The following is a 13,081-nucleotide window of genomic DNA, read 5'->3' as shown; positions in this document are numbered from 1 at the left end:
TCGTGGCTGAAACGCAAGTATGGGTGGAATTCGAAAAGTGTCGCACACTCGTCAACGACAAGACTTTCGGAGCAGATTGCAACGTGCATTGTCCTAGTCGTCCCCTGAGTCTGAGAAAACCAGTAGTCCATCGGCGTCTGAGGCAGGCGATACAACAGAGGATGAGGCTTTGCAGGACAGAAATGACTGCTCTGACGACCAGGAAAACAGCAACTCAGCCGACAAGAGTGAGGAGGCTCCACGGGAGCGGAGAAAGAAGTGTAGATATGAAAGGGACTTGGAAAAATCCAAACAGACTCAGCTCCCTGGAGACGGCAATGTGGTAGCTCTCGAATGTGTGGCAGAGTAAGTATCGACCTCATCACAGAACATGATTTTGGGTTGCCTGCTGACAACGTCCAGACTAAATACCCGAATGAGGTCAGTTGTGTTTCGACCTTGGAGTGAAAACATAAAGCGCTAATCTTCTATACAGGTCCATTGAGAGCTCATCGTATGTCCAAAGCACCTGCAATGAAACCGTTCGCAACGACTTGGCTGATATCTTTGCTCGATTGACGATCGTGGAGACTGAGATAAAGAAGGTGGCAAAACAGAGCAACAACAAAGCTACAGGTGGCCAGAAAACTGGCCGATCTCTGCGTCGGGCAACAGTGATTAAATTTTGATTTTCGGCCATTTGGACCAGAGCAAGGTATCAGTCCGTGTTGGTCCTGAGGTATCTGTACGTGGTTCGACTGCCAAAGACCAATGGAATAGCATGCGAGCAAGCCAATAGTCGCCCGTGCACTGCTATCCACGCCTCCGAGTAAGAACGGCAACAGGAGGCAACCTGGTGGAGACTGGTCGATTCAAATACGGCTTTGAGGCACATGCGCACAAGTTGGACCTCATTCTCTCAACAAACTCTTCCGTTGATACACTACACTGCCAATTCCCTTTTTTTAAGAGACCGCAATTAATGGGAGTGTTGATGGCGGATTCAGACAGTAAAGGCAAATGAGAAAGGATCAAGACATCTCGAATAGCTCCATGGAACCATTTCATGCTGACAGTAATATGATCCTCAGGCCATAGCATCTTTGCTCTTTTCCGGCTTCATTTCTGGCTTCTCTTCGTCCCACTTATAATACAGATCCATAGGTAGCATTCTGTCTCTGAGTACCTTTTTAATGGTCAACTTCTTGCTTTGGGCCTGTCGTTTGATTGTGGCAGTCCTACCACACCCCTTTGTAGCTTCAATGATCTTATGGATCAATGCAGCCAGCGTCCTCAAATCGACTTGATGAAGGTCTTCCTAGCTCTTTACTGGAGCTGTCACATCCTCGACCTCCGGTGCCTGGACAGCATGCTAGGCTCGCACAGTTTAGGAGTTTGTGAAAAATCCACAATTGCGCTGCGATCTCTCTGATGACAAGAACTCTTTCGATGGTTCGTGTTTTTATCTCGAGGGTTGACGCTAACGGCACCGCTTCGCCATATTTTCTGATAGACAATTTGGACCCTACAGGAGTGGTATAAAGAGAAACGTCGGGCCGGGATGAAGATACAGGTTTCATCTTCGGTGGTCTCTCCGGCTCTTGGGCCACTTCCTTTGCGTGTCGGTCGACGATCTCATTGCCAACCACTGCATGATGAGCAGGGATCCACCTAAGCTCCGTTCGAATGCCTTTGGCTACAATTTACTAGATCAAGTCTAGACACCGAATCTTATAGACTTGCCCTGAGGGCATTCGCGGTCGGCGAAGCGCCTTGAGCACCGCTTGGCTGTCTGCAAAAATGATGAGCCCCTTCGTCGCTGGTGCGGCCCAGGGCTCTGTGCTCTCCAGAACTTAGGCAAGGGCCATTTCGATGGCGCGACGCTCCGCACTATCAAGTCTGGATACTTCGCGGTCGACTACAGCGAGCATTGGCACTGTCTGATCCCGAGAGTGTTGGGCTTGCCTAGATCACTCGCAGCCTCGGCAGTGGATGAAGATCATTCTCTTCCGCAGGACATTCACTTGAAGGACGAACAGAATGACGATCTAATGGACGAGGTTAGCGATGCTATGAAATCAATGCATTGAAGCCAAGCCTATCTCCCAAACCATATAAAACCCCTTTTCCGCCCTGCTCAGCCACTTAAATAGCCTTTATTAGGATATGTAATAGTTTCTGGATGCTCAAACATGAAGATGAGGACATCGCCTTCAGTATCTTGCTGAAAGCAATCTCAATGATCGAAATGTGTATCTGAAGGGACAGTGCTAAAATTCAGTGGCAAAACACTTTGCCCAAAGTGTCTCGAATCGAGGGAACAATTTGTCTCATGCTGGTGCAGAGTATAAGATCCACGTATCCCTTGAGCATAAAATTTTGACCGTGGTCAAATGTATGCTGTGCGCTAAATGCCGACCGCATCGTGAACGACCAAAAGTCTCTGTCCACCATTGGACAGAGTCATTGCATGCCCTGAGTCATGCCCTCTGCTTCGCCATGATTCCCTCCCGTATGACACCCCTCATCTCCTCACTCCCAATAGCAGCCACATAATCCGCCGCACTTCCCAAGCGCCCCTAGCCTCCGGATCCGCCCCCCGCTCAAGCAACCACCTCACCCGCTCCACCGCACCCGCCATAACAGCATACATAATCGGATGGTGCGCTACCAGTCTAGACTCACCGCCCTGATTAACATCCGCGCCCCGATCCACCAGCAGCGCCATAATCGGGATCCGACTCGCATCAAACTCCCTGTTCATGGCCCCCTCCGGTGCTGCACCGGGCGACACCGCGCCCGCCGCATAGTGTAGCGGCCTGCCGTACTTAATCTCCGCACCGGCATTGAGGAGCATGCGCACGGCACCGACCTCGCCACGCGCTGCGGCCGCCTCGAGCGCAGCGCATGAATGCAAATCCAGCTCGGTCTCGTCAAACTTACTGTTCTGCTGAGCGCCGAGGTTGGGGTTTGTGCCGTGCGCGAGGAACCAGTGCAGCAGCGGAGGATTGGTCACCACCTTCGGTAGAAGGAGGGCACCATAGTTTCCTGGAATATTGGGGGTCCAGCCGTAATGGGCCAGGACCTCGAAGAGGAATATTTGGAGATGCGCCGGCGCGTATAGGATTCGGGCAGGTGTGTGGCGGACGATGGGCGCGCCGCTTGAGAGCAGATAGTGGGCCATCTCGGCGTGGCCGGATTCCAGGGCGAGGATGAGGCCGTGATGCAGGAATTCTGGGGAGCGGGTCTCTGATGAGATAAAGGCTTGCACTAAGGACAGATTGCCTGTTCGGCAAGCGGTCTCGTATGTGATGAGGTAGGCGGGCGGGCTGCCGATGGAGCCGTTGTCTGTTGGGTGGGTGATTGGGAGGTCAGCGTAAGAGGATTGTACAAATGCCGAGGCGAGGTTTATATCTGCTGGTATTGGCACATGGCTGTTGTTTCGCGCGATTCTTGCTTGCTGTTGTCGGGCGATCATTGTTTGCATGTGCAGCATGCGCGCTTCGACTTCCCGCTGTTGCTGAAGTTGTTGCTGTTGTTTCGGGGATGACATGGTGGTTGTGTCGGGAATACTGACTTTGATTGTGATGCAGTCCCTTGTACATTAGTCCTGTTCCAATAGGACTCGCCAAAGCCAGCCTAAACCCAACTCGCTCACGAAAACCTCGACCCAAGACAACGGGTAAACGCGCGACCGTGATCTGGCGCTCGTGAGGAGGTCCGCGCGTCGATCCAGATTCAAGTCCAGATGGACCCACAACTCACTACCCGGTCCTTGCCAAGTAACCCTACCCCCTTCGGGTGTTGGGTTACCACACCGTAATGTAAACTCTTGCTCAATGTAAATTTTACACCACCCACCATTTTTACTACCATTTTACATCCTACCAACATGCCGGAAAAAAACCCAGATTTGGAGAATACCCTTGCAAATGCTCTCTCTGCATGGCATGCTCGAAAAAAACCAAAAATAGCCCCATTGGCGCGAGAATTCGACGTTCCTTACAATCTGTTGTATAACCGGGTTCACGGTCGGGGTTCTCGTTCGACGCGCCGTCCTACCAATTCGACATTAAATCCGGATCAAGAGCAAGCCCTAATTAGCTGGATCACTATATTAGATGATGCTTGCTCTCCACCAACTGCTAGAATGGTAGAAGGGTGCGCTAATTCAATGATTCAACGCGCCAATGCGGAAGAAAACACGTCGCGTCCGCCGGTTGATAAAAACTGGGTATACCGGTTTTTAAAACGTATCCCACCTACCCATAACCTTCAGTTTATAAAACAAAAACCAAAGGAAAAGAAGAGGATGGAGGCTGAAAATATTGGCTATCTTACTACTTGGTACCAGCGCTTAAACCAGTATATCGAAAGCAACAAATTAAGCCAGCGGGATATCTACAACTTCGACGAAACTGGCTTCCAAATTGGCCAAGGAAAGCCTCAAAAAGTCGTTTCAAAAAGCCAGACTCTATTTTCACCAAATGGAGGTATTGCTGAGGGTATTACCGGCATTGAATGTATTGCTGCCGATGGCTGGAAGATGGCACCTTGGTTCCTAGTTAGGGGTAAATTCCATATTGAGAATTGGTATAAAGATACCAACCTTCCGGAGGATTATACCCTAGTAACTACACCATGTGGGTATACTACAGATCAAACTGCAGTTCAATGGCTTCGCGCTTTTCATCTAGCAACTAAGGATCGTACTACTCGGGGTAGTAAACGCCTTTTGTTAATGGATAACCATGGATCCCACCGTACTCCAGAATTCATCAATTTTGCAGCGGAGAATAGCATTATCCCCTATTGCTTTATACCCCATACGACGCATATCTGCCAGCCGCTAGATAGCAAGCCTTTTCTTGCTTTAAAGCATTGCTACCAGTCTAATAACAACGCTGTTGTTCAATGGGGTGGATCGGTGGACCGAAAAGCGGATTTTTTTCGAGAAATTGTATCTGTTCGCAATGCTCTCACCACCCGAGTAATTAAGTCGGGATTTGCTAATTGTGGCATTTCCCCATTTAACTATGAAAAGGTGCTTAATCCGCTTGAAAAAGTTATGGATTACGGGGATGATCTAGTTGTCTTTGGTGAAGACGACGGATCAGAGGTTGATTTTCCTAGCTCTATTACCAATTCACCACCCCGTGGAATCTCTCGTACAAACGAGAGTACGCGTAAATTGGAGGCAGATATCGAATTGCTAGATAGCGAGCTTTATGCATCTATTCAGCATCGAGCAAAGCTACTATGCCGGAGTGCGCGAATTTCAGCGGAGCTAGCTACGCAGCTTGCTAAGGACAATACCACCCTGTTACGCCATAAAGTCCACCGAGATGCCCGTATTACTAAGCGCCAGATCAACCTAGGGGGCCCCCTTACTGCTGGTGATGCCAATCGAATTATCCGGGCCCGAGAATCGAAAGAGCAGGTGCAAGAAGAGAGGCGGTTGAAAAAGCGGGTTTCGAAGCCATTAACTACGGAGGATACACCAACCCCAGCACCCCGTTTTATTTCATGGATTTCACCAATGGATGATATATCTACTATTTGAGTATTTGTTAGGATTTTTTTAGATTTTTATAGGCGTTGTACGTTGAGAAAAATACAAAAATATTTCATGCGTTCTTTAAAATTTACATTGAGCAAGAGTTTACATTACGGTGTGGTAACCCAACACCCGAAGGGGGTAGGGTTACTTGGCAAGGACCGGGTATGACCTAGGTATCGGCTCGATCAACCCGGGCTTCCAGGCCTACGGCCAACAACAATATTTCCTTCCGTGGTATCTTATCAGATGCTACACCAAACCCAACGAAAGTTCACCAGCGGTTGTATAGGCCTTCCCTAAAATTAGCGCTAATCTTTAGGAGATTGCGCAAATAGATAGCAGAAAAATCCAAATGTCATTCGTTCTTCTTGCCCATAAACGCTCTAACACACTAATATTTTCTCAAGGCTCATCGACAGAGTAGGCTTGAAGGTCGCTCGCTTTCAAGGTTGAAACAACACCATTACAAAGAGCCTGAACCGCTCGTTTGCGATTCCATAATACCAGCGCCTGTCCATCGCAGAGCTAGAGGAGGATGTCACTGTCGCTTGCTAGCCACTCAATTGACTCTTGAATCTGTCCTCGAGTCGTATCTTCTCGGCGGATTTGACGACGTAGCATTCCCGCAGTCAAAAATACAAGTCGAGCAATTTGAGGGCCGGTGTAGCGAGGAAGTCGTTGTGGTTAACAACATCAACTCCGCCGTAAGGGCACCGGGTGTGCGCACTGGAATCACCAGAGTGGCCCCTGAGGATCCAGCACTACAGTCAGTGCTCCGCGCAAAGCCATGGCTTACACACTATTCCTGGCCCCGTCGCTTCGAAACGTGCAGCATGTCCTAGGCGGAATATTGCGAATCAAGGCACCGGGCGAACAACTCGATGCGGACATGCAATGGTGGGATCCGTTGCGCAGAAGCGTGACACGTCTTTTCTTCATGGTAAGGTGAGTGAGTTATCGCGCCTTCTGCTGCGCTGGATCCGATTATTTGTGCCAAGTCTTGTGACCCAACACACGAACACCACTGACATTTTCAATTTTTCATGTCATTGCAGGTGCACCCATCATCAAGGTCCACCAGTGAAATATACTGTTGCGAGTGGCCTAATTGCGCCAGATCAGCGATAGGAGTCATATGAGGCTGGTGCAGATAGGGTTCCGAAAGGAATAAAGGAATGCGAATATGAATAAATGAATTTTTTATTCGCGCGAATATACGCTTTATTTGTTGAATATCACGGCGGCTAAGCTTATGGAGTGGATTAGGGTCGGAGATATAAAGACAGGCCACCCCTCTTCTGTAAATAAGTCAATCAATTGAATCAGTCAGACAATCACTTATCTCAACAGGTTATGAGCCCGGGTGGCGCAACCCTTAGGCGCGTAGCTCGGCAACAGAAATTCAAACAGAAAACCTTTTGACTGCCATCTACAGCTAAGCTTCCCCATTAAGTGAAAACTTCATCAACTCAAAGATCTGACCATATGGATTCAGGAACATGGCGAAGGGGTATCGAAATCAAGATTTCAAACCCTCTGGATGAGATGAAGTGGATGGACTTTCCTCCGCTAGATAATCACAGACATCACACCATCACTGTCACTATCACACTATCACACTATCACTATCGCAGATATCACATCGTCGCGAGATATCACAGTGACGCCCCCAGTGATTCGTCAAGTGAAACGACACTTTGACGGAAGGGAATTGAAACCCCTAACTCAGTGGCCTTCGACGCAACATTATTGCAACAATATCAAGTATAAGAGCAGATGAAACAATGTCGCCTTCTGCAGCGAGCTCAAGAACTGCTTCCTCGCGGTTACCGTCTCGATCTTAAAAAGGGTCATCTCAACCTCCAAGGAGAAGCACTAAACGGCAAAGCAGACACTCTTGGACAGACGAGGAGCTGAATCTTCTTTCGTACCTTCGGCACCTTCGTCGCTGGCGCTTCACACAAATCCAGAAGTCATACTTCCCATCACTTTCACCAAGTGCACTCTTAGGAGCCTACTGGCGCCTGTCCACTGAAGACCGCGTACGCCGATCATCAGCGGTCGCTGCTCCAATTACCACCCCTCACAACACTACAAGAGACTCTTACAGTGCCCCCAACACTCAATCTACGCGTCCTGGTCTTAAACAGGGACCAAGTTACCTTCGTCATCCTACTTCTTGTCCACTCTCCCAGGCGGAAAGTAGCACTGAGACCTCGATCTTACCCTCGCCGAGCTCTGCAACTGGAGACGAACCAGTAGCCCAAAGCATCAATACAAATCGCTACAACCTTCGGCCCAACAGATCTACAACCTTCCCGCAAGGGAAACCGCGATATCTACTTGACCGGCGCCATTTCCCTCGCTTCTACAAGTCGTACAGGTACCACCTGAACCTGCACGGGCGGTCAGACAGAGACTACGTCCCGTTGTCTCACACACCTACGCCAAACTCATCGGACCGTAGCCTTTCCGTTGTCTCGAGCCCGCCTAGTGTTGCATCAAGCCTAGAGCTCTTTGGCTTAGAAGCGCGTTCTCTCAACTCATCAGATCGTGGTTCCTCGGTTACCCCAGTTTATCCGACGACATCTCCAGCGCAGAATTCTTCAGCTCAGAGGAGCGTCCACCTACACAATGACTGACATCGCGAAATTTGAGCAGTTTGGATTAAATGCATTCTATAATGGTATTCCAATACTTGACAATGCCAGTGACTGGTTTAAGTGGAATCAGAAGGTCAATGAGTTTATTCGGATATCCGCCGTTGCCGACGATGGAACAACTCCACCGATAGAAGAAGAAGAAGCGCGGCAATGGACTCATCGCCAAAAGTTCTACTCTGCGATGATCACGGCAAAGCTGACCCACAATGCGGCACAAAGGATCAACGCTTTTGAGATCTCTCGAGTCCAGGCACTCTTAAAGGCAGTTAAAGGCAACTTCAAACCAGAAGGCACTGGCACTTACGTGAACCTCCAGCGACGGTACATGTCCCTCACACGAGAGAAATGTGGAAGCGCTCAAGCCCTTGGAGCCGAGATCAGGAAGATCCATGCTGAGAAACTTCTCCTTGACCCTGACTGCGTGAGCTCCGAGATTGAGCGAACATTCTTTTTCGTGCACGCATTAGGTCCTGAGTATGAAAGTTTCCGTGATCATATATTTCGGCAAATGGACCTTGTTAACGAAAGAGATGCCAATGGTAACATCACAAAAGCGGCGCCCACGTTCGACTATATCGAGAACAAGGCAATTGAGGAAGAACATAGGAAGGGGCAATTGAGCAAACAACCAACAGAGGCGCAAGCGCTTCCTGCTCTCGCTATAATCCGAGGGCCAGGTGACAAGAAAGTCATACCGTCATCCGACGGAACGACATGTCGAATCGAGATCGATAACGTTCCATATTGCTCTTTCTGCCGGAAACCTTATCACGTGGACTCTGAGTGCTTCAGCAAGAATCCAAGACCGAAGGATCAGAAGAAAGACGGAAAGAGCCACAAGTCAAAGCCAGGCAATTCACATACAGGCGCACGCAAGCCATTGAAGCGGCGGCCCTCCACGGATGACGAAGACGATGATGTCGGTGGCCCAAGGGATCCAAAGAAGCCCACTTTTATGGCCACAAAGGTCTCTGGATAAGATGTTCATCGGGGAGACAATCCATGACTCACATTTTCTGGTAGCCAAGTCTTGGGACAAAGAGACGGCAAAGAGCTGTGGTCCTTGCGCTCGTGCATTTGTTCGAATGTACTCGGTTCTATTGAAATCGCATCATCTTCAGGATCAGTGAGACAGGCCAGGCTAAGATTCACATACCTGCGACGCTTTGCGGTTGAGCTTTTGCGGGGCCACAAGGGCCATGATTTCGTTCTGAGAGAGGTCATTGGGCCAGTCTCCTGCACCGGACTTTTGCATGGCAAAGCCCTCTTGTCAGGAACTTTCGGCCGGGTTGGCTAGTGAAGGGGGAGCGACGATGTGATCGGCAGCTGCCCAAGGTGACTTGAATTGGAAGGTGTCCTGAGGTCTAGGGGTGGTGGGAACTAGGGCATCTTTTGTGTTGAACGGGTTGAAAGGACCGGGAGAAGGAAGAGGCAAAATCTGGGGAAGAGGAGGCAGTCGGCGCTCTTCGCCCACATCGGAGGTTCCCATGCTGGTGGTTGGTTTGAAAGAACTTAAACTATGTTAGCACCATTTGATATTCAAAGCATCATAGCAAGGTGACTCACGGAAGAGAGCAGCGGCGAGAGTTCTCGTTATTCAAGCTGGCCATCTCTTCATACATTGCTGTTGACATACCTGCGACGCGGATATTCGCCTATCTCTTAGGAGCACACACAGTGGCTATACAGTAGATCAGCTAGTCGACTACTGTGGCGGAGGCATCTGCACATAGACACCTTGACCAGCTAATCCAAAACTCGTATCTTTAACCGGCTGATGTGAATGGCAGTGCATCTGGTGGGAATCACACCTGTATCTCTCACAGGCACTATCTGGCTTGTAATCCTCGATGTATCCTATCAATGTCAGTACAGTGGAAATTCGGTTCTAGGTCAAAGGGGAGAACTTATCAGGTGACTCAGACACAAGCCTGCTCGACTTTACAGAGTCAGGTGAATGAATTGTAGAACGAATTGCCGGGGGTTAGAGGACGTATTTATAGGCTTCTCGGCTCATCCTGTCGGGTAAGTGCTTGGTAGAAAGCGTTGAGGGACACCTCTTGTAACTGAGGCCTGTCGAAACCCATGTCTTCTATGTACCGCAACCATTTGCAGCGAAAATTTTCTGCCTTTAGATGCTCAGCGAGGGAGACGAGCAATAGTGGTGTTGAGAAAGGATGCTGAGTCGGTCAAGAAACGTTGGCTCACTGTTGAATCCTTCACGGCCGTCTTAAATTGAGGCTTTGTGGAGATATTCCGCCCGCAATGACAGGCTCATTTTCATTTTCTGATCACCTCACCTGTGAGCGACTCAACGTTGAATGACCAAAAAGCGCCTACAATTTCATCCCTAGAAATCATGGACTTTCAACGAAAGTGGAAGTGTGCGAAATATATATGAGCATTCATATCTGGCCCTCAACATCGTGAGGCTTGATCAGTTTCCCCGATTGACTCGTTGATCACTATCCCTTCTATCAAATTGACTGCCAACCGCCCGCTGAAATTAAAAATAAAATCCATTCAAAAGCTGACTGCGTTGATTGACCAATGTGGTGATCCATAACCACATCCGTTTGCATATTCTATAAGAGACACGAAGGCCTGATCGAAACGGTACTGCCCAGATCTTGACATTCTCCTGCGGACAAAATGGATGCCCCGAACAGCTCGTCAGACCAGGAAAATGAAACAGAACAGCAGCCCAGTGAATTGCCAATCCTTAGCGAGATAGACAAATCACAGGAAAATTCTCATCATGTCCCCCCATTGGTAAGTGAAACGATTCGGCTTCAAATATTTTGGCTGACTATCGCAGTTCTCCCCTTCACAGCAGGAAGCAGAAACAAGACATACCTTGGCGACTTTGCCCTTTCAACCCATTGAAGGTGCTAGCAGACCTCGAACGCGACGATCCCAAGTTTGCCTTTCCAGCAGCTCGACTTGTTGGACTCTATCGACGCCTATGGGAGTCGTGTGTGTCCAAGCACATTGATGGCGAGAAACTAGAGCAGAGCAATCAGAGCTTGAAGGAGACTGGTATGCACCTGAGAAAGGAGAGGGACGGTCTTCAGCTTCGCCACGACAAGCAGCTGTGCCGGCTGCGCTTTTTCGACCAGGCACTGGAATCATCTCGGGAAAGACTGACTAGCGTACTTGATGACTGGAACCACCCTTCCAGACTCAATCCCGCAGGGTTCCCGGACAATGCAAGAGGAGAGTGAGAGATCGGCTATTCGGAGTTATCCTTCCTATTGTTTAGAAACAGAAATACCACAATGACGTTATAATTGAAGGATAACTACAGCATGAACAGCAGCTTATATTCCTTGTGTCTGCGAACAATCCCCCATGTTCTGGACCGGTCTCACATGTAACCACCCAATATATTATGCACAAAAAACTCCGGATCCAGGGGCAGTGTCGTCGGTAGTGTACCTAGCGGAAAAAGTGCCGATTGACTCGAGTATTGTAGAGGTTCCATGCGAGGCCACAGGGACAGTCGGAAGCTATTTCCTATTGCACCAAAATCATGGATCGTGTCTAGCAACTGCCTGCGTACCCGACAGAGATTCCCCAGGGCCGTTTCAACCCGCGGCAGGAAGAACAAATCCTCTCCTATAGTCTCACCAGATGTCCGGTCGAATCGTGCAAATCGAAATTCTATCCAGTGCACCTCTTTAGGGAAAAGGAGCGCCGACATGAAGAGGAAAATGTCGCTAGCCTGAGTAGAGATGGACAGAGGATCTGGACCTGTCCACTTGAAGCCGGACAGACTGTCGAGATTGAGGTAGAAAAGGCATTCGATCAAGGAAGACCCTGGAGTTTCGCATCGTGCAGGGTCGGCTTTTCCAAGAAGATCCTGCCACAGATCATTGGGATCAGTAGCGAGACAGGGAGGCGGTGTCGGTATGCCAGAGGATTCATTCCAGGTAGCGTGGAGGTCGAGATCCAAATCGCAGTCTACTAACTTAATGTTAGCACAAATAATTATGAAAGCAACGGGTACAGACCATTGTTGTTCAATTCGTTCATTTCTGTTCTAAGACTGGCCGTCGAAGGCTGTAGGGAAATACAGAAGTGTATAAAATAACAATTTAACGAGGGTTGGGAGGAACAGATGCCGCAGGCTGAGCAGGATTTTATTTATCTTCGATAACGGAAGGTCAGGGCAGATTAAAATGGCTTGTCAGATGCTAAGTTCTTGAAAACTAAGCGCTGGATGTATCAACGGCCGTGAAACGTTGACACCCCGTAACCAAACCCAACGAAACTTCACCGGCGGTTGCATCGGCCTCCTCTAAGATCAGCGATAATGTTTAGTAGAGAACGCAAATAGATGGCAGAGCTATGCAAATGCTATTGTCGCCCACGAGCGCTCAACAACACTGAGACCTCATCAAGGCCCATCAACATGATAGGCTTGGGGATCGCTCGCTTGCAGGGCTGAAACCACACCGTTACAAAGGGCCTGAACCGCAAGCTTTCGATCACGCAACACCATTGCCTATTCATCGCAGAGCTGCAGAAGGATGTCGCTGTCGCTTGCTAGCCACTCATTTGATTCAAGAAGCTGTCGCTGCTCATCCTGAAGTCGCATTTTCTTAGCAGATTTGACGACGTAGCATTCCCATAGGGAAAAGTACAAGTCAAGCAGCTTGAGGGCTGGTGTAGCGAGAGTGTCATTGTAGTGTAAAAGCTTCATAAACTCCACCGTAAGGGCACGGGGTGTCACTGGACTCTGCGCAGTATTAGTGTTTTAGTTCGTTTCCTGCCGAAGAGGATATGACCGACCTTGGCTTCGATGGCTGTGCCGTTTAAATATTGCCGTGGATGGGTTTCTAACTTGGACTGATCTTCTGCATCCTGCGATACCTGA

The 13,081-nt window shown here is 49.1% G+C and overlaps 5 protein-coding genes across 5 annotated transcripts; 3 read left to right on the top strand and 2 right to left on the bottom strand.

Annotated features, from left to right (window-relative positions):
* Window positions 1-1,779: 1,779 nt before the first annotated feature.
* On the top strand, window positions 1,780-2,069 carry N7471_013480 (uncharacterized protein; the record flags this gene model as incomplete). Its single annotated transcript, XM_057286199.1, is given in 2 exon segments — window positions 1,780-1,818; window positions 1,830-2,069. The coding sequence occupies 2 exon segments, from the start codon at window positions 1,780-1,782 to the stop codon at window positions 2,067-2,069; spliced, it is 279 nt and encodes a 92-aa protein (XP_057129524.1).
* A 434-nt stretch (window positions 2,070-2,503) lies between these two features.
* N7471_013479 (ankyrin repeat domain-containing protein) lies at window positions 2,504-3,532 on the bottom strand (the record flags this gene model as incomplete). Its single annotated transcript, XM_057286198.1, has 1 exon — window positions 2,504-3,532. The coding sequence occupies one exon, from the start codon at window positions 3,530-3,532 to the stop codon at window positions 2,504-2,506; it is 1,029 nt and encodes a 342-aa protein (XP_057129523.1).
* A 1,515-nt stretch (window positions 3,533-5,047) lies between these two features.
* On the top strand, window positions 5,048-5,542 carry N7471_013478 (uncharacterized protein; the record flags this gene model as incomplete). Its single annotated transcript, XM_057286197.1, has 1 exon — window positions 5,048-5,542. The coding sequence occupies one exon, from the start codon at window positions 5,048-5,050 to the stop codon at window positions 5,540-5,542; it is 495 nt and encodes a 164-aa protein (XP_057129522.1).
* Window positions 5,543-8,173: 2,631 nt separating this feature from the next.
* N7471_013477 (uncharacterized protein) lies at window positions 8,174-9,108 on the top strand (the record flags this gene model as incomplete). Its single annotated transcript, XM_057286196.1, has 2 exons — window positions 8,174-9,042; window positions 9,069-9,108. The coding sequence occupies 2 exons, from the start codon at window positions 8,174-8,176 to the stop codon at window positions 9,106-9,108; spliced, it is 909 nt and encodes a 302-aa protein (XP_057129521.1).
* A 364-nt stretch (window positions 9,109-9,472) lies between these two features.
* Window positions 9,473-9,691, bottom strand: N7471_013476 (uncharacterized protein; the record flags this gene model as incomplete). Its single annotated transcript, XM_057286195.1, has 1 exon — window positions 9,473-9,691. The coding sequence occupies one exon, from the start codon at window positions 9,689-9,691 to the stop codon at window positions 9,473-9,475; it is 219 nt and encodes a 72-aa protein (XP_057129520.1).
* Window positions 9,692-13,081: the final 3,390 nt, after the last annotated feature.

This window comes from Penicillium samsonianum (genome assembly GCF_028829775.1).
Source record: "Penicillium samsonianum strain IBT 33392 chromosome Unknown utg000009l_segment0_segment0, whole genome shotgun sequence".
Classification (NCBI taxonomy): domain Eukaryota; kingdom Fungi; phylum Ascomycota; class Eurotiomycetes; order Eurotiales; family Aspergillaceae; genus Penicillium; species Penicillium samsonianum.
Note: the sequence above shows the minus strand (reverse complement) of the source record. Positions and strands in the feature narration are given on the sequence as shown.